The sequence below is a fragment of the Malurus melanocephalus genome, unplaced genomic scaffold (genome assembly GCF_030028575.1).
Source record: "Malurus melanocephalus ecotype Western Australia unplaced genomic scaffold, MMel_1.1 scaffold_448, whole genome shotgun sequence".
Lineage (NCBI taxonomy): Eukaryota > Metazoa > Chordata > Aves > Passeriformes > Maluridae > Malurus > Malurus melanocephalus.
Genome location: NW_026623680.1, coordinates 216,293 through 240,531, shown reverse-complemented (window position 1 = coordinate 240,531; position 24,239 = coordinate 216,293). Strand labels below are relative to the sequence as shown.

The following is a 24,239-nucleotide window of genomic DNA, read 5'->3' as shown; positions in this document are numbered from 1 at the left end:
TAGTAATTGCTGYCCATCCTCTACACTGATCACTGCTCCTTCATCCCTGCATTCCCTGTGGCAATGACTTCCATGCTCCTGTTATCTCCAATTTTCTCCTTGCTGCTGCTGAAAATCGATGCTTGTATTGCCTTTGGCTTATGCTTTTTGTCTGTGATTGACCATATTTTCGGTGGAACTAAAAGGTACCAGTGGGTTCCTCGTACACTTTCCATGTGAGGCTAATGTCTCTTCTAATGGTTTGCAGAAAGGTATTTTGAACCAACTTTTGTATCAATCAAMCAATTTTAACCTCCAAGAGGAATTTTAGACAACCATCTGTTTGCAAAACAATATTTTATTAATAAAAAGAATTACAAACAATAAGAAAGAAACCCCAATTTTATACTGAATGAAAACCCCCAAATTAACTCCCGGAAATGTRTTTCAGTTCTTCACTCTCTGTACAAGAAATTCCATTAGGGAATAATCCTACATCCACATTCATCCAGCTGTGGGGTCCCCAGCAGGAGGAAGGACATCAACCTGTCAGAGCAAGTCCAGAGAAGGCCACAAGGTGATGAGAAGGATGGAGCACCTCTCCTATGAGGAAAGGCTAACAGAATGGGGATTGTTCAGCCTGGAAAAGAGAAGGCTTAGGGGTGACCTAATTGTAGCCTCCCAGTGCCTGAACAGAGCCTACAGGAGAGATGAAGAGGGACTTTTTACAGGAGCCTGGAATGACAGGCAAGGAGAAATGGCTTCAAACTGTAAAAGAACAGGTTCAGATTACATATTAGGGAAAAGTTCTTTACTGTGAAGGTGGTGATGCACTGGCACAGACTGCCCAGAGAAGCTGTAGATGTGCCATCCCTGGAAGTGTTCCAGGCCAGGCTGGATGAGGCTCTGAGCAACCTGGTCTAGTGGAAGGTGTCCCTGTCCATGGCAGCAGGGTTGGAAGGTGATATCTAAGGTTACTTCCATCCCAGGCCATTCTGTGATTCTATGATCTGAAGATGACKGAAAGTACAAAAGAGCACTGTGCACACCTCTATGCAGAGCAGCTACATGGCTGGACAGATTTACCAACACACACAAAAAAATCACATCAGTGATTGAAAAAGCCACGCTTTGTGTAGCACCATGGGGAGAATGAYGTGGATTTAAAAAAATTTGCTGACAACTGCAGGCCCTGAAGTCCTGAATTAGGGACATGACTGACCAATTTCTGCTTGCAGCTTCATCTCATCTTTTCTCAAGGGAAATTTGTCAATAAGGGCAAAGAGCTCAGCTGGTGTTGCTGGGAAAGGGTAGCGTTCCTTGTCCATCCCGTGCTTGTCCATCACCACGATGTTGAAATTGTAATGGGGGATCCTCAGCAGCAGCCTGCAAAGTAAGGAAGTGGTTTTGTTAAAGGGCAGGACCAGCCTCTTGAGTGTGAGCACAGGAAAGTGGGATGGTCAGAGGGGGCTACACAGAGTCCACTTGGTTTTGGCATTAAGAACAAGGAGCCAGACAACGACCAGGTGTCTGAATGAGCTGCAGGCTCTACCTGAGCATTAGGGAAAGGTCAAGGTCACTGCATCCAACTCCGCTCTCTGCCATTACCTACTGCTGTCACAAGAGTGAAAAAAGGTTTGACAAAAAAGGTAGAACAAACATTGCCTAAAGAAAATCATTCTGATGAAACTTGAGTTACAAGTAAGACTATTCCCTTTCTTGGCTTCAATCTCTTGGCTTTCCTTGGTACGGAAATCCCAGCAAGAAAATGCAGGACAAAATCAGAGTTTGCTTTCATTGCCACTTACTAATAATATTAACCATATGTGACTCCAATTTTAGAGGTACAAAAGCCACTGTAAATCATGGAGGAGTCCCTTTCTTCWGAAGTGGTGAAAGTGGTCATTTAAGCTCCTCTGAAGGTACAAGAACAACAAAAGTTTATCTGTGTTGCTCTTTTCATCTTTTGCTTGAAGGAGTAATGTATTAAAAGATCCTTAGATATGCAGTCAGTCAACATCATTAATGTGAGGTAAATAAATTCAGGCAGCCCTGAGAGAATGGTGTGAGATCATGAAAGCTGTCTTGAAGAAGAGGGTCTGGGGGCCTGCTGGAAGGGTGTGAAGCATTAAAATTTGCCTTCCTCAGCCTTCTAACAAGGCTGAGTGCTCTTGGCATAGTCCTGTTGCAGTTAGGGAGCTTGGCCATTCAATTTAAACCAAAACAAAAGATTAAAGGTAAGCAATGCAGATAGAAAAYGACAATCACCTTGTGCCACCTTGTATCACCTAAGAAAAAACRCTTCTAGAAATCCCAATGCTAAATTTCTGTGCTTTCCAAAGTTTTAATTGGAGTACCTATGCTCATTAACATAGAATGTCAATTCTGGACAATATCTTTATTTGAGATGTTTAAGAGTGCATTTCATATTGATTTGGGTGCCTTGCAGAACCCAAAAAGCTGTGATTCACACACTGAGAAACAACAAAGGAAAAGTCAATAGAAAACTAACTTTCATTGAGTGCAAGGGCAGGTTATACCATATAAATTTGTGAAATGCAGCTTCATTAAAGGTTGCAGGGGTGCAGGGAAAGAGGTGTTAAGAGAGCTTATTATTTTCTCCAGAGGCACAAGAAAAGCAGTTCAACTTYAGTAAAAGTATCTTTATTCAAAAATATAGAGTTTTGTGCTCTCCTTTTCCTTTTTTTGAGAACAATTTAAAAAAAATAAATAAAAAAACCCCTCTCTCCTGTGTCAGCAATGTTCACTGTCTCCAATTAAAACTTACTCCATTTCCTCAGGCATATCAGAGAATATGTTGACTAAAATACTTYTTGACTTGTTTATAAACAACTTCTTTTCCTGCCAATGAGGCCTTCACTTTTGGCTTTTGTTGTCTTCCAGTCCTTAGGAAATGCTGGCACTTGAATTCACCCTTTCAAGTGAAARCCAATCCTTTGCCAGTCTAAACCTGAGTCAAAACAGTTTAGGCACCTCACTAAAACTGCTGATGCTGCAGTCACACTGCGAAGGCTGAGACAATTTCCTCTTTGAAACACTGCCCATCTCATTGCTACTCGTGGGACTTCAAAGGGTTTCCCCTTCCACTGTCTCCCCTTTGGGCCTGGCCACAACCACCAGCCCTGGTGCAGAKGATGAGCTGTTGCTGCTATTTAGGGCTTCCCTGGCAGCTGCTCCAGAGTTATCTTTGGAAAGGAGCGACTCCAGTACAAATACAGACAGACCTGGAAGTGTTTGCAGTGGCAGAACTTAAAAATATAGACCTATATCCCTATCATCAGGCATATTAAATATATAGTAAATATAAATTTGTTATTATGTTTTCATTTGCTGTAGCTGTTGCACAAAGTGTAAATTAATCCTAAAGTGTGCTCATCAGTATCTACTTTCCACTGTCTAGGTGTGYACATTAGAGCAGAATACATATATTTAGAGAGCAAGATGCAGGGAATCAAAAGCAATGCAACTTGTAGGATAAGGTGCAAACACAACAGCATCGAGAGTTTCCTTTACCTGAGTTGCAGGGCAAGTGATGGGGGCAGCAGCTTCACACCTATTCTTCCTATCTGAGCTGGGAAGACACCAACCAACTCCACCACGGTGACGTGTCGAAGGTCTAACCCACACTGTGCTGGCTGCAAGGGTTAAAAGGAGGAAGAGAGGTGTTAGTTACCAGTGGGAAAACGGGAATGTTTTGAGTATGCAGCAAGTGTTTACAGAGCCCCCTCTTAAGTAAGTTATATGTTTTAAACTGAACAGAGACCGTATTTTGCAAACACTCAAATTCCCAMGACAAAGAATTAGAGGCTCGTGACTCCAGGGGAGGTTAAGTAACAGATTCTCAGCTACTCTAAAAAATCACACAGGGACCACCTAGGAAAAGTATAAACTTGCCTTTGTGGTTACATGAAAAGATGCCAGGATGTTGAGCATTGTACCAGTAATCTAATTTGGCAATCAAAGAAAATTAYGTGAAACAGAAGTTGACTGCAGAAAGTTTTCTTCCATGCCAACTCATTTGCCCTCTGTCAAGAAGTGGAAAACGTACTATAGCCATTAAGTTCAGTTTGATCRATATATTGAATTCTTTTGTCCAAGTTTATCTAAGAGGGAAAAGGAGGTGCTTTGTTTTGGTTTTTTTTCCTTAAATGCAACTGTTATTTAAGGCAGCAGTCACATTCATATCTCAATGATTATTTACACTGCATCTTGCTACAAGTTGTGAGAAGAAAAAACAAGATAAAAGGATTTGTAGCTGAGGAAGAATACAGAACTGGTTCCCTTCCTTCCTTTCCTTAAGGACATAGATACATTCTGAAAGTCCATCTCTATGACTACCTAGAAGCTAACAAAGGCACCACATATACAATATGTAAGAAGAACAATTACCAGACRTTTTGTGGTTTTGGGAACAAAACACCCCAGTGTTATCTCCACCACTCTGGATGATTTCTGTGCTGTTCTCTGGTCCTTTGTTTGCTGGTGCACTTTTTATTTCTGAAGCTATTCACACTTCCTTGCACCACAGTTGCAAATTCTGGTTTCCATGAACTGCATAAGTGCTGTAGAGTTTGGTTTGGTTGGATTTTTTTTGTTCGACTTCTTTAGTAGCTGAGACAGGGAATTATTATTGGACACAAGTTAATGCTAAATCAATCTGGGTAGGATGGAAGGGCCAGAACTGCCTGGGATTCAGCAACTGGTCAATCAGAGGCAGCACAGTCCAGARTGGAGCTGAATTAGACACTGGGGGATAATTCAACTCAAACCCCWGTGAAAAAGATTCATCTGGAACCCTGACTGCTTCAACCAGATCTTCCAGTGGCAACAATATAACAGCTGATGTTTGTGGATTTATATCCAACAGTGGAGCTTGTCCCCTTGGGTCTTTAAAGAAAAAAACCGAGTTGCATGTCCCCCTTAAATATGTTTTACCTGCAGCATTCCCAGCTGCATCCTGTAGAAGAAGTTGGCTGCAGTAGGAGTTGAAATAATTARCAGTCTCCGCTTCTCATAAAATTGATCCAGAAGTGCAGCTGCAGTCCTCACATTCACATTAATATTCATGGCTAGAATTAAAATTAAAACCAAAGTTATGGAGTGTACTAAAAACWGATCTATTTCTAGAGACAGAGTTAGACAGCAGAAACACAAGAATAAGAAACAATAATAAAGAAGATACGGGTGAAATACTGGCGTCATTGAAGACAACAATCTTACTGCAGACTGTTCTAGCTTGCACAATGGATTGACTCCAGAATGTGACATTTTGTAGAAAACTTTGGGCTAAAACAAAGTCTAGGAAAGAGCAGTCAAAGGTGGCAAATGCCTCAGATATAAATACAAACTGGCAGAGAAGACAAAGATGGTAAGTTTCATATCTCTGGGACATTGCAGCTGTACTCCACCCCACACCCTCTTCCCAAATTCTCACTGCCCTGAGAACCATGGATTCCTCCTGGTAAAGTGGTGAAATACTCACTTACGTGCACAGGTTGGCTCCACTCCTGACCACCCCAAGTTGTACTGGCACACTCGAGCTGGGCTTCCCTGCAGCTCGTAGCCACCRATGCAGGAGAATTCACAGGTAGCACCATAGTTATTTCCATCACCTGAGCATTTGATGTAGCCATTATCTGGGGCATTTAACTTCACACAGCGCCTGACTTTGAGGAACAGAAAAAAATTAAGACACAGCATGACTCATCATTTGTTACTAAGATAGCATGGGTCAGTGGAACACCAGTACCAAAGACATTTTCCTGTTTGCTTTCCTAGTCATGCACCTGTTACTATTCATGCACTTAAAAATCCCAAACAACCAAACTGAACCCCCCTAACCCTTACTCTTATGTAAAATGAAACAGATGTGTATGTGTATGCACGTGACAAAAGGTCCTGGAGTACAAAGGGCTGAAGCTGAAAACTTTAGCTATCATCTCTGTATATTCAACTCCAGATGTTAATATCTGGACTTGTGAAAGGGCAGCCCTGCTGACAGATGGAAGTCCCAGCTGAAAAAATGGCTTCACATCCTTGTTTCAGCAGCTCACAAGCCTGAAGCATCAGGGAAGAGCTAGCAGGATTGCAAGGGTGTGGAGCTGGAGGTGGGTCTGATCAAAGAAGCTCCTCCTGGATGTGTAAGAACGCTGCAGACCTGGCCCTCAGGGTCTTGAGCAAGACTGAGTTCTCCCTTTCAGCATCAACATAGAGGTTATATATACAGCTATGTACAGACAAACAGAGAAATGAGGACATTTTCAAATTGCCTAATAAGCCACATGCAAATCAGTGACTGTATTTGTGGGTAAAACATCATTCTTACCTCTGACTTTAACAAGAAATTTGCAAGTGCCTTTGTTTTCMGCTCTGTCGTACACAGTATATTGGATTTTATGGTCGCCTTCTGGAAAATGTGACCCTGGTGGCAGGCCTTTCAAAATAACACTAAAACAGGAGATAAAACAGGACAGACATTCATAAATTCACTAGTATTTACTTACTGAAAATGCTATAAAAGCCTGAAGAGGGATGTTTGTGGCATGCCAGGGTTGTATGGCTGCCTGCAGGACCGAAGACTGGAGAGTAAGCAAAGGAAGAAGCTGGGCAGAAGTGGCCAGAGTATTTAAATTTGCTAACTGCAGCCCACCCTGCTGAGACAAGGGAGGCAGAGTGGGCAGGGTCTGCTCCCTTCCTGTAAGACAATCCRAAGTTCAGCCAAGCCCATCATGCCAGAAGAATTGAAGCTTCCTTCTGCTTACATAAGAAAAAGTCAACTTTGAGAAAGAAGATTTCCAGCCTCTTCCAATGGGAATGTATTCCCATCTGGCTGCTCTGAATTGCTCATTGTCTTAATATGTCAGTTGTCTTAATATGTCAGTTGTCTTAATATGCACAGAAACAGAACAGAAAGTTAGATTTAGTGTCACAGCAGAATGTTGTGGTGACCCACAACAGCATTTTCACCTGGAACTTGCCCCTGTCCTGCAAACAGGCTGGGAGAATTCAGATTAGTTAAACATACCCTCACTACACAAGCAGAGAGCATGTAACCAAAGAGGTTTCCAMTGTCATGGAAAAGTTTATCTACTCAAGGAACTGAAGGACCCTGTGCATTTAAGAAAAGCACTGCATATTCTATAAAAACAGCAAAGTTTTTATTTTACAAAAACAGAGATGTGATACAGAAAAGTGTCCACTGAATCAAGAGCTTGCCTCTTTTGAGCTGACAAGTTTCTTCTATGACAAAGTCTGCAAGGGACATTTCCCTTTTTTTTTTGCCTATGAGACATTCCTTTGTCAAAAAGACATTGGAATTTCTTTATTCTGACATTTTCAAAGCTTTTATTGTATCAGGTGTAATTTTTAACGCTGTTTATTGTCACCAAATTTTTATATCAGATCCTAAAAGTGATTAAGTTTTTAATTTTGCAATKAATTCTTCTTTAGGAAATTACTAAATTATAGGAATAAAAGGGCAATATCAAATTGTGTCCAGCTTTTTTGTATTCACATGGAACTGTAAACATCTTCAAGCCCAACAACTTGGAGCTTTTAAGCTTAACCAGTCCACTAATGTAATGATGGAACTTGCTTCCTGAAAGAAGCAGATTTTCTATACTCCTACCATTATAATAATCCAAATAGAGTGATGTAAATCCTGCATGATAAAAATGGGAAAATCAGTGACAGCAATGCCACCAAAAGCACACCTTGCTCTTCTGGAAAATGTGACTGTGAAACCATAGATATTGATAAAGAAATTTTGAAGTGTTATGTCTAAAATCTGATGTTAAAATCCATCAAGGATTCAAAGAAGATGTATTACTTTAAAAGTAGCTGCAGATTTCTGAGACATCAGGACTCTGAAGTAGCCTGCACTACCTTCAGGAAGAAGCCTAAAGATGATTGCAGATAATATTTTGTGACACATCTTGGTTTTTTTTTAAGACACTCAAACTTACCTCTTTTGTTACCTCCAATGCACTACTCTGTTTTCATTGTTATGTACAAAAGGTAACTTGCTGTAAGAAAACTTGTAAGAAGGAAGAAAATTTGTTGACTTTTAGACCCGCGGAAAAGCTCTGGAAAATTTCACAGGTGCAGTCAAAATGCTGTTGTTTTTTTCACTTGGTCCACCAGCTCTAAAAGAACACAACAATCTGCTAACCAGTTCCTGAACAATTCACCTCCAAACTGTCAACTTTTCCAGTTAAACATGAAATTCTTTACAGAGCAGTTACATGTGACAGCTATAAAAAAGCATCTCAGACGAAAAAGGGAAAAGGGTACCTGGCCTGCCAAACTGCTAACAAAAGAGTAAGAAAGATATAACAAAAACATGTAATGATTTTCACCTACTCTGTCAGAATCCCATCAGCAGTATCCCGTCCCTCTGGGGTGTCCCAGAACACTCTGGCTGTCAACTTGTTGGGCTCGGCGATTTTCTCCTTCACACTCGGGCACTGGATCCTGGGAGGTTCAGTATCTGTTGAAATCAATGTCACAGAAAAGRGCACTGGAGCATCTGCTAGAGCTGTGCATTTTCTTCACAGCTCCTTGCCTGCTGCCAGGATAACCCAGGACTATCTCCAGCTGGCCTCCTCAGCACTGGATTCAAACCAGCCAAAGCACGTGGAGCCTGCACTTCTCATCTTTTTGTAAGAAGAGTTAACAGTGATCAGCCCTTTGCAATGGAAAAAACCCAACTGAAAGAATTTATTGCAAATAATTTTACATAGTTCAGTTAAAAGGTTATGTCAACAAATGGATGGCTTTGAACTCCAAGGAGGATGCCTGAGATCGTACMCAAGGAGCCTGGATGTTCTGTTTATCCACATTCTTTTCTTTGTCCATCTATGCAATAGACAATGTGATTAAGAGCATTTTTAAAGCACACTGAACACCAATCTCTCTCTGCATGATAACTACACGTGTTACTCTTAACATGCTGGCTTTTATCCTGCAGTAACAGCAAAATGAGAAATAAAGGAAGATTAGCACAATTATCATCTTCTGGAGAATTAATGCTTTGTTTTATTTTTTTCCTAGTAAGTCTTTTAACAATGTCTTACATGAGTAGCCAGCACTACTAAGACAACCATCCTATCAATACAGCCTTAGGATGTGACAGAAGGATTACTTAGCTTGGTGACAGCCATTTAACACAACCTCTGTTATACAATGAACAGGAAAAGTAAATCTTTCCAGAAGAAATGACAGTGACATTTTTCAATCTTATACGGGAAAGTATCTATTTCAATATATGTTACAGTGCATTGAAGAGACAATGGAAACATTATGCAAGTGAGTACTGGTATTTTTAGTTAACTGATAATAAAAACCAGCTRTACAYTGATTTTTATTTTAATCAAAATTATTTCAGCAACATGAGGGATATCCTTCCTCTTATAGGGTGGGGACAAGAGAYAGYMTRCTTTGTTAGGACAGCATAYTCACTATTTATAAGGAYTTCTCTAAGTGACTGCTAAAAYAYATCTAATTWWWAAAAAARKTWTTTTTCCCYCTTTTAATGAATACATACTTCATCACTGCAAGGTCTTATGCCTTTCCTATAGGGATCTTCACTACTACATTGTGAAGCCCACATAACTTAGTGCAAAAATGCTAAGCAGTGCAGCTGCTGTATAAAAGGGTAGAGGAAAGCTCCTCAAGTCTTAAGTAGTTTTTGCCGTACTCGATGCCAAAAGCTGTGGAATACCCAGGCCACTTCCATGACATGAAGTTTACAGCCATGCGTCTGAGCACATGTAGCATCCCTACCATGCACAGCGCAACTAACTGTTCATATATTAAGATAAGAAACTAGGCAGCCTTTTTGTCTACATTTCATTGCTCCTCTCACTTTAATTTCAATCCTCAACTGACATGTRAGCTGTTCAGCTACCATGTAGCCTGAAGTTCTGTAACTTCTGAATTACAGGAAGAAACAAGTGTTCAATTGCAAATGTCATTATACTGYTAGGATTATGTCTGGCCACAATTACTTTTGATGTCTTGTCACAAAAAAAAAAAATCTCCATCCTACCTACCAAGAKGTCTAAATCTAACCTTACTAAACAGTCAGCTAAAAGCAGACCTCACCATTTGTATATAGGAACTGTGAGCACACAGGTTTTGAGGGGACATTCTCCAAACTATGTGGTATTACCACAACTTAAATCTTAGCATTACTTTTACTGGGTTACCTGGAACTTGTAATCATACTCTATGCAACAATTACCCTGCATCTCTGGAATAAAAGTATTAGTGCTAACTTAGCCTCTTTTTTTGCTACTTAAGATTGTTGCTCTTTACTCKGCAAGACAGCATCCTGTGTAATAAGCACACCATCTCTGCAAACAGATGATCTTCTGAAAGTGCCAGGAAATACAGAGGACAATGTTTTATCATTTCCCAACTTAAAAGGTTTGTTTTTCTTCCTCTGCCCACACCACTGAGAAGGACAGAGCTTGTTTTTGCAAATAAAAAAAAACAGACACCACAAACAGTCTAGACCTAAGCAGYTCATTTCTACATTTGTACAACACCAAATAACAGGAAACCTGAAAAACATTTTATGAACATCAGGCCACAGCGGAGAGGCTCCAAAGCCATTTGTCAACCCAGACAGAGCCGCAGGCATTCTGAGGAAAACCAAGTTATCATACACACAAAACACTAAGCACAAACACTCTACCACCCMCATGCTTTAAATTACTGGTAGCCATTTCAGATGGCCAAAATATACTTTCCTTTGTGGGTGGCTGCTGAAGCTTTTACCAGAGGATTCCCAGAAACAAGGGCAGCAGGCTGAGACTTCACTATGTGCTGAAATTTCATTAGTAGTCACGAAAGTTAAATTTCAATATTTGTTTATCTCTCTCTTGATTTATGTATATAGAAACACTTCTTCCAGTCGAGGTTCCCAGGAGAACACTGACTATGTAATGAAAATTGCTGGMATAACTAGAGTGAACTAGGCTGAAATTTAAATTAGCTCACTTCAACCATTCTGGTAAATACAATCCATTTGCATTCTCTGGACATATTTGAAGACCATTATCCCAAGGAAGAAAAACAACAGTTCAGGCAACAAGTATACTTTCAAACCTGTTTTATCATAAAGCAGAAAAGAGGCTAGCAGACTCCAGCACAGAGAACATGCTGGAAGAGCAGCACAGTAATCAGGCTATGAAGGAGTCACTCAGGAATCAGCAAAGGCTGTTATAAGTATTGTAAAGTGCTGGCTATTCACACCAGACTCATCTTTATTAAAGTGGTAATTCTTGGAGCTCATATGTAAGAAAGACACTCACTTTGGACTGAAAATATCCAGTGACAAAACCCTGCACCTTTGGAAAACTGTTCTCTGCTTCCTAGAGGGAGACGTGCTTTTTCTCCCCATGGACTGGCTAAAAAGGCCTTTTRGAATTCATGTGTGCAGGACTTTGGCACTGGCAGGTTCCTCAGGCTGCAGACTTCCCAGGATGCAGACCAAATCATTCCCTACTTACCAACACAAGCTGCAGGCCGGCCGCTCCAGACTTTGTTGTCCATGCACGTGACAATGCGGTCCCCCTTCAGCTGGTACCCCGGGGAGCAGTAGTACTCACACCTCGAGCCAAAGTAGGCACCATCCAAACACTTGAAGCCCCCGTTGGTTGGCATGGACAGGGTCGGGCACCGCTTTTCTGGAAAAGCAAACAGAGCCTTCTGGAAAGCTGCTATCCTCCCTTTACACTAATGGAAATGTGGGGTATTATTCAGAAATAAAGACACAGGTGGCAAACAAGTGAAGAGAAAGTCTTGCTCCATGTGAGGTTTTTCCACACTGCTCTTATCAGCTGCATTTCAAATTTAAGCCTACATAAACAATATTGTCCTAATACAATATTGATATGAGAAAAGGGATGAAAAGTCTTCCTCTCTTCTCAGGAAATATTTTACTGCAAGAGCCCATTCTAATGCCTGGTACAAATTGTGTCAACTTAGAGAGTCTAAGAAGGGCAATATTTTAAAACAGCTTTATGGCTCTGTCATAAAACTATTCCCACAAATCAAAATCCCATACTCATAAAACATTCCCTATTTACCGAGAGTATCTGTACCACTCAGATGCTTATCATGTCATGTACCCCTGTGAGATGCTAAGTAACAAACTAATCCACATATCCAAGCATACTGCCAACCTTTCAAATAACAGTAACAATCCAAAGAACCGTTTCAAAGGCAAGTAAGAATTTACTGTCTGCTGAACCTGCAGCCCAAGTCACACATACACAGAGATTTTGCAGTCACTTACGTTTGCACAGCACCTTCCCAGACCAGCGTTTGCTTGACTGACAAATGAGCTGGTGAGGCCCATGCAGTTCRTAGCCTTTTTGACAGCGAATATCACACCTTGTGCCCAATACGTTCTTGTAATACTCCCCTTGAGGCGTCCTGCAGTTTGCATAACCATGTTTCACTTTAATGGGGGAGCACCACGGTGTTTCTGGCACAAAGAAGAAAAAAACCCACACAACAGCAGTTAGAAAAGTGTAAATATTCAGACAGAAATATAAAATCACTTTGCTTAATCAAGGTCACAAAGAAGAAATGGGAAAAAACTYTTATTTAAGAAGCCACTGATCCTCAAAGTGGAGAACACAGCAGAGGTACAATTACACATGAGAAGGTCAGCCATTTAAAGACTGGCAGCTCTTCCTTTTTACAACAAACGTTAAAGATTGTGGCCATAAGACTGGAGGGATTCGGAGGGGAGCTGGAGTTTTACTACGCTTTTTGTCCATGGAATAAGTGTGCCACCATGTGGGCAGTTTGATGACAACTGGACTGTTTTTCCCTCTTGTTTTTGAGCAGACACATCTAACTGCTCTTTGGGAAGACAAGTTTGGATTAGGAACATCTCAGTCTAGTGCACATTTAGATCTCATAGTGCTCATTAAAAAAAATTAATCTGCTTTCATAATAATTTGTGCCTGGMAAAACTCAGTGATGGTTCAAGCTCTTGCACAGTTAGAATGGATGTCACTCGCATGAATCATATTGCCAGTAAGTCAAGCTGACCCTGCTCAAACGTTATGAACTGGCCAGGGCTACGCTGTAAAATATTCTGTATATGAGTACCACCACCTTGTGAGGATTTAACACCACACTGTGATGCTGATGGGCACAGTATCAAGTAGTGACTTCTCTTTCCAGCCAAAGTTTAACATCCTTTGTTTGGCTTTGACAACAGTGTGCACCAAGAAAACAGGCAGCTTCTCATTGCCTACATAAGGAGTAACTAAGCCTGCCCCTTTCTCTGCTCTGAGATTTGAAAAGGGCATATTGGGAGAGCAGAGAGGGATGAAGGGAGGGATTGCACAGCAAAAAGAGAAAGGTGACAGGTCCTGAAATCCTGTGTGACAATGTGTGACATGAAGGAGGAGCATGAAAAAATTCCTGAATTTTGCAAGAAAGATGGAAAAAAACCCTAAATGAACAGACACGAGTTTTAGTCTTCATACTCACAAAGTCACAAACAACATTAAAAACAAATATTTCTAGATCATCTCTGGCAGATATTTACATCTAGCTCTTAATTCCCATAGTTGTTAAGTATGTTTTGCTATACAAGTTGAATCAACTCCACACATAAATAAACAAAAATCAATACAGCAYTTCTCATACATGGGATATTTATATTCAGTTACAATGTCTCTAGGACACATTTACAYTTTTCCAATGGAAACAACACTTTACATCTGTATTCTGCAGTGTTGGTCCTGAGTAAACACAAACAGAATCTGCAGACTAAAATCAGACTAATTATCAATCTTTTGCCTAAACCAAGGGCAGATTCCTCTGGACTAGTCTCTTACTGAAGCAACTGTACTGTGATAGGCTTATTTTTGTCTTTCACCAATACTTGTGAAAACCCTTTACAAAGATRTGCAAGTGCCATTATTCCCAGTGTCACCAAATGCACAGTAACTGAGGCAGAGGACACAAACAGGCCAATCTAACAGAACCCCTCAGCTAAGGGGTAGAGTACAGTTCAGCTTTTTGGTTCAGCCACACAGTCATCCCAGCTCTATTTCTTCACATCTACAAGCCAGTTTTCTGAGTGTCAAATACATCCTCTGCTATTTACTTCACAATTAGGCAAAATGTTTTGGTGGAGAATGGGTTTTGGTTTGGGGTTTGGTTTTTTTTTAGAACTGTTTCCTGTCCTTCACCTTTATCTCTATCCCACAGTTCCCAAAACACACTTAAAAAATCCCCACATCAACTTGGGCCACTTTGCTGAGGGGCTGTATCAGAGTGGCTCCCATTTATCATGCTTGCTGTGCACTAGATTAAAGCTGAGACAACAGATGAGGAGTATGAGCTAGTGGGAACAGAAGTCAATCATCTACTGCTGAAATAGTGAATGATGCCAGCAGCCAGCTCTGCCTCCACTGGTGCAGTCCCAGGCATCACCCCTGACCACTGTCTGGGAGAAGCCACACATCTTGGATTCACAGCCTCTGTCTCATTCACCTTCTAAAGAAATCTTCCTACTCCTGAAAGTTTCTGTAATTTTCTCTTCAGTGGTCTCATCCCCAAACTTTCCATCTTTTCTGTCCCATTTATTCTTCCCATRCCCCAAGACCTTAAATTTCAATTTATTTACACACCTGAGTGTGTAGGATCTCCTTACTTAAGAAATAGGCCTCAGTTTTTCTGCAGAAGGGTTTAAACCTGAAGTTACTGAAGACAGCACTGACTCAAAGGGCACAACCTGGGGGATGAAAACTCATCTGGGCTGAGCTTTCACCCCAGCCAGTTAGTCAATCTTCAGCAAATTAGTTCAAAATATTTATGCTTTGGGTTTTCCACGTGTATAAACCCCAAATGCACATTGCTGGTTTCCTTTGTAAAGGGTGTTAAGACAAATATACTTTGCAACATGATTAAGTCACTTAAAATAATAAAAAAGGCCAAGCAGCTATTTCAGGTATTGCGAATTGCCTGAGTTTTCTTGCAAATTTTTGTGGTTTCACTTGCATTGAGTGAACAGCTGCCCATATATTGAAAACAAATTTAAAACATAGGTAAAGCTAACAAAGGCAGKTTAATGCACAAACACAATACTGAAGAAGTCTTTCCTGTAGTGTCATTGCAGCTACAGTGGTTTACAGAGAGAAATAAAGCAAGGCTCCCAGAGAAGGGCAAAATGCATCTTATACTGGACCCAATGATTCTGCCAGAAAGAAAAACAAAAGSAAACATGCTTTTGGATACAGAAACTTGAAGAGCTTAAGAGGAACATCTGTTTGATTTAAAACATTATAATGCTTACTCTAAAACTGATTCTGATTAGAAGAAAGTGGGTGAGGCAGGGTTTACAAGCTATTTACAAATAGCAGTGTTTAGACCAAGTGATACTGCTGGAAAAAAAAAAAAAAAACCCAGCTAACTGGAAAAGCAAATCAAACAATACAACAAAGCTTTAGATCAAAGTTTGTTTATTTTTAAGTGAAGGCACAGATTGGTTTCCACAGRCTAAACAGCTACATGGAGCACTTGCAGAATATGAGGTTTGTRTGAGGCCCCAAGGGGTCACACAAGCTGCTCCCTGTCTCAAGGCAAGATCAGCAACGGTCTGGAAGGCTTTGGGGATTATAAAAGCTACAGGTTTCCCAGACACCTTCTGGAACTTCACTATCTATACCAGGCTCTGCTCACCCAAATGAAATTTGAGATTTTAGGTATCAGGACCTATATAGTCTTTTTTTTGTTTAATAGAGAGCTTGCACCTCAGAGCAAACTAGAAAGATCTAGAAAGTCCCTGTGAAGTAAAACAGCCTGAATTATCCCTCAGTAGTAAAATACTTCAGAGACTCAATCAACTGTTTGAAACCACTGGAAAACAGGCAACAACCAGAAATGGTTGAAGCCCCAATCCTGTCTTCAGAGCTAGGGCTACTGCTTGGTCATTACAGTATCTGAGAAAATATATTAGGAATGAGATAAGCAGAGCAGTGGCACTGGAGCTGTGATGAACACAGGAATTGCTGTATTCAAGAAACCCTTCCTCATGAAATATGACCAGAGCTGCCAAGTAGCAGGAGGGAAAGCACTTTTTAGAGCATCCTCTCCCCCAACCTCTAGGTCCTGTTTAAGCACCAGGCCTCAGTTGAGCTCTTCCTTCACAAGCAGCATGCAAAGTGACCAGCTGTGCTGCTGCTTGATGCTACACCAGCCAACAGAGCTGCTGGTTCACCAGGGACAAAGGGAAAAACTCCTTAAAAATGCTGTAGGCACAGGAAATCTTGGCGAAGTTTCTCTGGAAAGCTGAGCGAGTGGGAAAACATCCAGATGAAGACAAAAGGGTTTAGTTGGAGGCTGATTTTCACCCCTCCCAGTAAACTGCAATGTTTTATTTGCAGATGTCAAAGAGGATGAATTTCTGTGCTCGCTTGCACATGAGCACATGAAGAAAAAATAAAACAATTTTGCTTACATATGTGAACATCAATTAAGAAAATCCATTTAAATCCTGTCACTGTAAAGTTTTACTTGCCAAGCAATGGGCCACACCCAAAATGCTGGACTGCACATCTGAGGAGAAGCTCTGAAGATTGCCACACAGCCCATTTTTCCTTACTTTGTCTTTCTCCATCCCCTTCCCCACAAAACCAACATAAAGAAGTATGCTAATGAAGAGTCAGCCTTTTCTGCTCCTATGCTTTATACTCTCAGATTCACATTGTCTGTTCCTCCACATTTGGCAGCAGTGCTTCCAAACTTGGGGCAGTTTTTAATTTCTGTGTGAACGAGTCATTATGTTTCACTTGCCCTGGTGACATTTTGGCTGACATGAGTATAATCCATTTTGGATCACCATACGAAAGGAATTWATACAGAATCCACATTTTAACTACTTGCCTGCCCTGGCATGAATCAGCACTGATTTATCTTAATGATCTCTGATTTCTTTTTTCTGTGACTGCACAGGATCACATGTTAAAAAGCAAAGAAAAATGACTTAACCTGAATAAAGCTTTAGAGGACTATTTGTGCATRTGTTTGAAAGCAAAATTTTATTCTTAAGTATTTTACTCGGAGGAAGATGAGACATTTATGAAAAGAGCAAAGTAGCCATAGCAGCTGTGCTTTCCTCTTGGCTGTTCATAAATGTCTGAATTATTTTATTACTTACCTCTCACATGGCCCATTGATTCTTTGCAGAGAATCAATAATGTACAAGACACCAATGACCARTATTTTCTAGTAATCAAAATGATGACAACTCTAGCATGTCCATAGATTAATTTACTAAAAAGAAATATAGTTATAATTTAAAGTGACAAATTAAATTCACGGTTACTTTAATGACTAGGCTTCTGTGGGATTTTGGCAGAGGRGAACAGTACTGAGAAAGAAGCAGATTTTTAAGAAAATGGACTGAGCAAATGGAAGATCTACTGGTAGTGGCAAAAAACTTCTCAATCTTTGTGAATAGCAAAGTCTTCCAGAATAGGGAATAAAACCTGAATTTGCTTTACAAACATGCCAGTCCATTCACTCAYCCCACTATGTAATTTGGTTTTGGAATGTACGCATTCATTTAAACACACTTGGCATTTCAGGTAGCAGGTTAGCCTGAAATGCAAGCAATTTTATGGAAAGAAAAAAAGTAATGAAAATCGAGCTCTCTTCCATGTACCTTATACAATACCATCAGTAAGCCCCCCTTTTGAGTCAGCTTATCATTGATGGTTTTGTTAGCATGTATGGAAAAGAAAGAGAAGCTCTTTCTGATTTTCATTATTCAACAACATCATCTCCCAGGAGCGTAGGCAGTGCAAAAGTTACTTACTCAGATGCATGAAAGAGCTGTGATCAGTACTTGGTCTAATTTCCATTGTTAAAAACAGCAGAAATTATATCTTGATCTAAATACCATGAGAAAAACCATGGAGCTGGATCACCAAGATTTTATAATTCATGAATAGAAAAAAGAATGAAGCATTCTGTCAGCAACCACTTGATCCTCTTTAGCACATAAGCCAAGCATTCACCTTTATATCTACTGCGTGCATAAACATCCTCATCATCTTCAAGGGGTGAATATCCCGATCCTACAATACAAAATGAGAGAAAAAAACTGCAGCAAGGAAGGAAATAAAAAATAAAAGAAAGCTTTGAGAAAAGACACGCAAGATTAGGATGCAATAATCTATGCAATGTCATCAGCGTGAGCTTCTCTGAAGCTCAGAGTCATAGCAGACCCACTTTATAGTGAATATGGAAGGGGCAAATTGTTCTGATAATCAAGTGAAATAGCAAATCTCTCTCAGTGCTCCTCGAGCAATGTTGTGCATTAAGTTGCACACTGCAAGTCACAGCTCCTCTGTTCCGGAGAGCCCACCCACCATGTAGCTGATCCACTGAGCAGAGAGAGCAGAGCAGCTACAGGCAAAGTGCCACATCAGAGTTTCACTATAAAGTGGTTCCATAGTGTCAGGAGCTGCTAACAGCCATCAGGCCAAAKGGCAGAAGTAAAATGTAAATAACTCAAGTACAACCCTCTTTAACAACCTGTACAATCCTCACAGCAAGAACAAGACATGGAGGTACATAACCTGCAAACACAAGTTACACTCAACGCAAAAACATGGTTTGTTTTCAAGCATTCTTTGGTTTCAAGCTTTGTTAAATAAAGAGACAGTATAGCTCCACTTTTAAAATCCTGCGCAATGGCTGAAAACTTAAAATAAAGGTAGAAGTTGCCTTCTATAAACCACAAATCATTTGGAGCACTACTACTCAAATAATCCATCAATAAAACAGAACAGTTGGAAAGAAAGACTTCAAAATTGAAAGAAAGCCTTCAAAATTCCCTAAACAACATTTACTTAAAATTAGCAACTGCAGAGCCTGAAGTCTAGTTTAAATTCTAGACCAGTCTTTTCTGCAAAGATGGGCTCACACAAATTACCCCTATTGAAAAATCTTTCTAAAGACTTTGCATGAGACAGGCAGGTATTCAGGGGCCATGGGAGCTTCTCACATAGTATCTCAAGTTACAGCATTTGGAGTTATTTCATTGTCATTTGTTGACATCCGAGACCACGGTCTCTACAAGCTGCTGCCCAAAGTTAGGCAAAATTATGTAATTCAGGCACCTCAATAAGCTACTAATTTCATGTGCAAAGCATACAACTGTTCTGCAGAAATGAAACCCAAGAGTTTGATTTCTCTCGACATCAGTAAACAGACTCAATTTCTTGCTAAAAAAAACACAAAATAATCTGCCCAGAAAATGGTGAATGTTGATTTCTTACTCTACCAGACCCAAGAAAACCCAGCCCAGGTATCTGCAGCTGTTCCACAGGAGGACCTTCAACAGCACCAGCCCCAGCACTGGATCACTGAGAAACCCTCCAYCAGTTTGAGCTGGGACCTGATGAAGTGAATTTCCAAACAGCTTCTCCTCTGAAACTGAGGGATTTATATATGTCTATCCATCACTTAGAGTAATTTCTCTGGATTTTTTATATTTATTGYTGAGATTCAATTTTTGATGCCTAAACACTGACAACTGAGAAACTTCTGAACATAAATGCAAACTTTCTTGCACTTGAAATCTGACTGTACAGATGAAGACCAAGCTGTGATACCTGAGGACTTCAAGAAAACCTTGATATGTAAAATTAATATCTAAGCATCAATTTTATTGTCAGAAATTGGGATACTCTTTGCTAATTACTGACTTTGAGGGTTATAGAAACACTACCTCTGTGTTACCACGAATAATTGTCCAAATTTTAGTGTGCAATGACTTCAGCATCTAAAATCAGTATATCTTAAGATTATGTGAGCTCTTACGTCTTTCCCTTTCCTTAGACAATAAACAATTAGTTTCAAAAGCACTCTAAGAAAAACTGGCCTTAAAGAGTTATTCACTACTTTTGCCCTGTTCTGTTGATCAAGCTTGACACTTCCCATTTCCAGCTCATTTTCTAGCTCAAAATGAAAAGCAAGTCAGGTCTCTTTCCTAACAAGCAATGTTTTATAAATAAACACAACAGAYTTGGCTTGGGGAGCCAAGGGAGAGGTGTCACCATTTCATCCCCATTTTCTGAGCCACAAATCAGTTTGAGTGAAGYTTCTCCTTCACATACATTCAAAATTGGCTACCAAGCCACATAAGGACAAAGCATTGCTCTGTGTTGGAAATGCTAAAATTATCACAGTTCAGGGTAAAGTAGTTTCCTGAAAAAAAAAGGGCTGTGGACTTTGTTTGGGCAGATGTCAAGCAAAATGCATGAAATAACACTTTCACTTTAAGATTAATCTATGGACTTACATGATTCCATTTATGTCAGGAAAAAATGATTTCTTCATTAACAAAATTCCCTTCACATTGCAAAGGTTCACTTGTTCAGGTCTGATGGCAAAATCAGGGCACAAGAACACACTTCCAAGCCAGGCATTGCATACATGAGTATGCACATGAACACTTCATAAGCTATTGTGCTATAAATCCTTTGTAAGTGAGAAAAAGAAGGAATGTRACCCGTAAGAGGCAGAACAGCTCTGTACACCTGCTTTCCCAGAACTGACATAGCAACTACTTACCTCTTTGAGTCTGAACAGCTTAAAGGAAGCTACAGACAACAGWACATTTCACTAAATCAACCTGAAACCTTTTCGTTTACTGCCCTTCAACAGGACAAWTTCTGGAGCACAAGTCATATAAGGAGTTGCAGAGGGAGTTGGGGTTTATCCTGGAGAACAGGAGGTTCATCACTCTCTGTAACTACCTGCAAGGATGCTGTCACCTTGCTGTCAAGGGGCAGGTCTCTTCTTCCAGGTAATAACCATMAGGATGAGAGGAAACAGCCTCAGCTTGGGCCAGGGGACACTTAAAATTGCAATTAGGAAGAATTTCTTAATGGAAAGGGCTGTCAAAAGCATTGGAACAGGCTRCCCAGGGAAGTGGTTGAGTCAGTAYCCCTGCAGGTATTCAGAAGACACCAATATGTGACACTTAAGAGACATGTTTTAGTGGACTATTAAAAAGAGACAATCATTTTTGGGGGTGTAAACCCGTATCTTCAGATTCTGTAAACTGACCCAAAGAGCACTTGACAATGTGAAAGTGTGYTAGCAAAAAGGACTGATAACTCATCACTTTCTCTACCCTTGTGAACTTTTCATGCTGCCAAACTAACGGATAATTTGGCTTCTAATACTCCTGATAAAAACCTTGAAGGGAGACTCTAAGAAAAAGTTTGACCTTATGCCACTGCAAAGCTCTGGCACGGAAAAACACGACTCGTGGGGAAGCAGAGCTCAGTACTGCGATTTCTGCACCAGAATTTCGCGCAGCGCTCCCGCCCCCGTCCCGGCCCCGCTCCCCGGCCCCGCTCTGCCCCGGCCCCGCCGCCCCTTCCCCCCGTCCCTGCCCTGCCCTACCCTCGTACTCCAGGCTGGCCCGGGCGCCCAGGGCGAGCAGCGCGGCGAGGCGCAGCCAGCAGCTCCCCATGCTCCGCACGGCGCCTCTGCCCGGCCCGGGGCTGCGCGGACAAGGGGCAGGAGCAGCAGCAGCAGGAGGAGGAGGAGGAGAAGGAGGAGTGGGACGGGGACATTCTCCGAGCGGCTCCGGGCGCCACCGGAGTCTCCTCCTCCCGCTGTCCCGGCCCCGCCTCGCCGCGGGYGTTYGGGCTCGGCCGGGGCTGCGGCGTTCGCTGTGYCCCGCGTTGTGCCCTGAGGGGCTGCTGCCGCCCGCTGCCTCCGRTGTGGCCTCCGGACATCRGTGYGGGGTCCCCGCCCGGTGCCGTGAGCCCGGAGCTGCTGCACTGGCCCCACCCCGAGCAGGCCGGGACTGTCTGTCCGGATGTGTTCCCGTAGGGTCACAGGATCCATTACATTGGAAAGGACCTCCGAGATCGTCAAGTCCAATCTATGACCGAACACCACTAGGTGAATCACACCATGTCAACCAGACCACAGAGTGCCATGTCCAGTCTTTTCTCCAACACCTCCAGGGACAGCAACTTCACTACCGGCGTGGCAGCCTGTTCCAAAGTCTAAACATCCTTTCTGAGAAAAATACTCTTCCTAATGTCCCTGCCCTGGTGCAGCTTAAGGCTATGTCCTCTCATCACTGTTTGCTTGGTGGAAGAGGCCAACCCTCATTTTGCTACACCCTCATTTCAGGGATTTGTACAGAGTGATCAGCTCCCCACTGAGCCTCCTCTATTCCAGGCTAACCCCACTCCCTCTGTCACTCCTCACAGGATTTGTGCTCCAGACCCATCCCCAGCTCTGTTCCCTTCTCTGGGCACGCTGCAGCCCCTCAATGTCCTCCCTGAACTGAAAGCCCCAGAACTGGACACAGCACTGGAATTGTGTCCTCAGCAGTGCCCAGTACAGAGGGATGGTCACTGCCCTGCTCCTGCTGCCACACCATTGCATTGGCCTCCTTGGCCACCTGAGCTCATGTTCAGCCGCTGCTGACCAGCACCTTTCTCTGGGCACCTTTGCCACTCTGCACCCAGCCTGTAAAGCAAAATCACCACATTTCCAAGTTTTTGAGCACTGGCAGGAAGAACAGGAGAACAGAAAAAAAAACCCCTAAAAATACAGTAATAATTGCCAATTTCAGCTGCATGACAGATTTCAGAGAGTAACAAAGGAAAAAGAGAACAAAATGAAAAACAAACAAAMGGCACCTCATAACTATAATGACACTGTGTCTTGTGCACACAGAAACAACATGAATTAAATCAACCTAGGCAGCATCTTCTGTAGTCTGCAGGCACTGGCTACTCTTGACACTGGGAGGAAAGGACAAAGCTCCTTTGACATTTAACTTTTCCTTCAAAACAGAGAAAAAGCGCTTGGGAATTCCTCTCATATTCAACAAGTTCATCAGTTTAAGCATGTGCAAGAAGAGAATGACCAGTTTCCACCAGTGAGTCTGCAACATCTGGATTTAGTTCCTCCAATGTTTTGCCTGACTTTTACATTCCACAGTAACTGAAGCCATATCAAATATGTGTCATATCAAATATGTGAATTTAAAACCTTAGCTCTACTGCAGCAAACGGAAGAGCTTCCTGGAGTATGGCAGGGCTAAGGTCACCCTAAGACCTCAGGAGTCTGGAAGAAGCACACGAGGGGGCAGAAAAGGCACAAAATGGTCATCGTTAACATTTTGTGCATAAAAATACTTGCACTCATTTTATGATGGTACTTAAAATGGAAACCTGGGTTTTTCATCTCATTCTTTACTGCCTGAACATTACACCCCAGAGTTCTGCAAAACTCATGTTTAAAAACCATTTGCTTTGGTAGGATCTCAGTATGTGTGCAAAAACTGCCTGCCACATTCAGGTRTTTTGCTGCATCTGGTCTGTGAAGCTTAAAAATAAGAAAAAAAAATATATATAATGTTTGTTTTAGAAATCCTAGAATCACAGAATGCTTTGGGTTGAAAAGTGCCTTAGAACACTGAAATACAACCATTTTGTATTCAGCAAGAGTTGTGCTCAACTGAGAAGTAGAGGATATCCAGGCAATCATGGCATGTTCCTGATTCCCACCAAGTTAATAATCCTATGTGCAGTTYAGTAGCTCAAATGATCAACTTCCAGAGATGTTTAGGAATTTCCCTGCTCATATTTATGGAAACACACAGGTGTATAGCACAGAGTTGAGCTTCCATGCACAGCCACAAGCTCCAGTGCACTGTTGTGCTTCTATTCCTTGCAGGTGTACAGTCTTTCAGGCACAGAAAGTAATTCTACGCCAAGCAGATCCCCTCAGGGCTGTACACAGGATTAATTCACTGTGTCTCAGTATTGATTAAGATGCAAACTCTGTGTTTTATGATACAGGTTTTAACTTGCTTCAAGAGAGATGTCTCACACAAGATTCCATCAAAGAACAGTTMTTTCAAAGTCATAATCAAAGCACAACTGAAATGCAGAACAGAAAACTTCAGGATTATCAAGCTCAAAAGAGGTCAGAGATGTCTAAGTTTCTCTGCCAGCAGTAGCTTATGCTTTCTGAAATAAAACCACCCAGTTACACAGAAATCATGCATCTGATTAGGAAAATGTAGGCATGGGTTCTTTTCCCAAAAGATAATCTCTTTCCTCCCCCCTTGCCATCTGTGACCCAACATGACTATGAAGAAACACTGCAGCTGACACCAAGGCATGAAGGTGCTTCCAAACAGATTAATTGCA

The 24,239-nt window shown here is 41.5% G+C and overlaps 1 protein-coding gene across 2 annotated transcripts; it reads right to left on the bottom strand.

Moving 5' to 3' along the window:
- Positions 1 to 943: 943 nt before the first annotated feature.
- Positions 944 to 21,634, bottom strand: SRPX (sushi repeat containing protein X-linked). 2 transcript variants are annotated; one of them, XM_057380345.1, is made up of 10 exons: positions 21,460 to 21,634; positions 18,057 to 18,116; positions 12,305 to 12,496; positions 11,517 to 11,693; positions 8,362 to 8,488; positions 6,326 to 6,447; positions 5,487 to 5,666; positions 4,936 to 5,069; positions 3,514 to 3,635; positions 944 to 1,365 (listed from the first exon to the last, which is right to left on the bottom strand). In XM_057380345.1, the coding sequence occupies exons 1-10, from the start codon at positions 21,527 to 21,529 to the stop codon at positions 1,185 to 1,187; spliced, it is 1,365 nt and encodes a 454-aa protein (XP_057236328.1). In that variant the 5' UTR covers positions 21,530 to 21,634; the 3' UTR covers positions 944 to 1,184. The 2 variants fall into 2 exon arrangements, with proteins under 2 accessions (XP_057236328.1, XP_057236329.1); XM_057380346.1 differs by lacking the exon at positions 18,057 to 18,116 and having other exon boundaries at positions 21,460 to 21,633.
- Between the last annotated feature and the right edge of the window lie 2,605 nt (positions 21,635 to 24,239).